Source organism: Vanessa atalanta, chromosome 12 (assembly GCF_905147765.1).
Source record: "Vanessa atalanta chromosome 12, ilVanAtal1.2, whole genome shotgun sequence".
NCBI lineage: Eukaryota > Metazoa > Arthropoda > Insecta > Lepidoptera > Nymphalidae > Vanessa > Vanessa atalanta.
The window spans coordinates 8,630,531-8,632,878 of NC_061882.1; the positions used below are offsets into that span (position 1 = coordinate 8,630,531).

The following is a 2,348-nucleotide window of genomic DNA, read 5'->3' on the forward strand; positions in this document are numbered from 1 at the left end:
TCGGATCCACCCCCAGATCATCACCCCGCACTCGTTTTCTCGATTTCCACTCGGGAAATCGAAAAAAGACCCCCCACCCTCCCTCTTGTCATTTGGTATATCGACTCAGGTGACCTTGTAAAGGAAATTCAAAAATATTTTTCTATTTTTTCCAAATTAGACTCGTTTCAGTTACACATTAGGCTAACTTTTAACTTTTAATAAGGTCATTTTCTTCTCCGGCTGATAATCCCTACACAAAAATGACGTAGCAGCATTAACAGAACCTATGGACCGTACCTGTCGTGCGGGATAATCTAGTCTGGGACAAGATTTGTTAAATCCAGATGGACTCGGAGATGGAGACCGCTTCGGAGGCCTCTGTCGAAAAACATCGACCGCTGGAGTCGGACGACTCCGACTCCGGAAACGAGGGAGTCAAGTCGGCGAGACCCGCTGCCCACCGCCGAGGCGAAGTTAAAGGTAACGGCCTCGCCCGGGCTAGGGCCGAATTAAAGGAAAAAGAGGAGGAGGAACGAGAAGTTGCCTTCGAGAGGGCGCTCCGTAGCCGTGCCTTTAAAAAGGCACCAACCGAAAAAAAGGACGCAGTAGTGCCATCATCGTCGGTAACAAAAAGCATGGCGGACCCGGCGACGCTCGGAGCGGAGGAGCTGCACGCGGAGGCGGAGCGCAACGTAGCCGCTATCCTCACGGTTGCCAAAAAATCGGGCAACCTCAAGTTCGGTTATATTAAAAGCCTGAAGGAATCGGCTGCCGCCCTACAGGCTATAGTCAAGGTCCTCTCTTCTCGCACTGAGGCGGAAGAGACACGGCGTCTGCAGGCGGACAATAGCCGCCTGCGCCGGGAGGTCGAAAACCTCAAAGAGGACCTGAAGGCTCACAGGAGGGAGTTTGCCGACATGAGGGCGACCATGACGGCTTCGAGTGGGCCTTCTCTGGCCACTCCATCCACCGATGCAATGATTGATGAACTGAGAGAGTTCATCACGATCTCGATCGGTGCGATGCTGGACGCCAGACTCCCTCCCCCGAGAGTAAGCAGTCCACCAGCTACAACCGTAGAGCTGGACGTGCCGAGGCCTTCGATGCCACCCACGGCTTCTGCTCCCAAAAAGCAGAAGCAGTCCAAAAACAATAGGACAACCCCGGCTGCAACGGTACCACCGGCAGCTAGGACACCCATCCCTTCAGCTCAAGCTGGTACGGGGCAGGAGGAAAGTTGGGCCACTGTTGTCCGGAAAGGGAAAAAGGATAAGAAACCTTCCCCACCAGTGGCAAACAAGCTCACAACCACCCAGGCGGTAACATTGAAAAAGGGCAAAATATCCATGCCCCGCACCGCTGCCGTCATTATCTCTCTGCAGCCTGAGGCAGAGGAAAAGGGAGTGACGTACGCCCAGGTGCTAGAGAAGGCCGAGCAGAGCGTCGACCTGGTGCAGCTGGGCATAGGGGAGGGCATCAAGATCCGCCGCGCTGCCACCGGTGCTAGGGTCCTAGAGTTGCCTAAGTCGCAGAGTCAGAAGCAGGCTGGGCGACTGGCGGATAAGCTCCGCGTCGCCCTGGATGGAGTGGCCAACGTCGTTCTACCCGTGAGGATGACCGAGTTGAGGATCACGGGGCTGGACGACTCAGTCACAAAGACCAAGCTGGCCGCAGCCATAGCCAGGGTTGGCAATTGCCCCGTTGACTCTGTCCGGGTCGGGACTGTCGGCACAGGTCCTGCGGGAGTGGGCATGGCTACAGTGAGGTGCCCAACGGTGGCGGCTAAGACTCTCGCCAACAGTGGCAGGTTCCTAGTGGGATGGAGCTCTGCTAGAGTCAGGGTACTAGAGCAGCAACCTCTTCGCTGTTTCCGGTGCTTCGGCCTCGGGCACACGAGAGCCCTCTGCCCGTCAAAGGTTGACAGGAGCTCGCTGTGCTACAGGTGTGGAGGTGCGGGACACCTGGCACCGTCGTGCTCTGCACCAGCCCACTGCGCAGTCTGTGCAGAGGCTGGGAGGCTCTCAGGGCACTCGATGGGTGGCAGGGACTGCAACCCTCCCCACACGAAAGGCAAGGCGGTCCAAGGAACCAGGGCCGCCCCAATTGAATGTAGCCGTCAGGCCTCGGAGGAAGCTCAACGAACCAAAAAATGCACGGACAACTGAGCTTCCTCCAAACGAACGTAAACCACTGCGCCAGAGCGCAGGACCTGCTGCTGCAGTCCATGGCGGAGTGGCAGGTAGACCTGGCGGTGGCCTGCGAGCCCTATTTCGTCCCTCCCCTACCTCACTGGCTGGGGGACTCGGACGACACCGTGGCGGTTCTCACGAGGAGCGGAACGGGCCCCCCCCCTCTCACTCATCGAG

At 57.6% G+C, this 2,348-nt stretch overlaps 1 protein-coding gene across 1 annotated transcript; it reads left to right on the forward strand.

Annotated features, from left to right (window-relative positions):
• Positions 1 to 326: 326 nt before the first annotated feature.
• On the forward strand, positions 327 to 2,147 carry LOC125067927. The gene has a single exon (XM_047676825.1). It carries the CDS (start codon positions 327 to 329, stop codon positions 2,145 to 2,147), a length of 1,821 nt encoding a protein of 606 aa, XP_047532781.1.
• Positions 2,148 to 2,348: the final 201 nt, after the last annotated feature.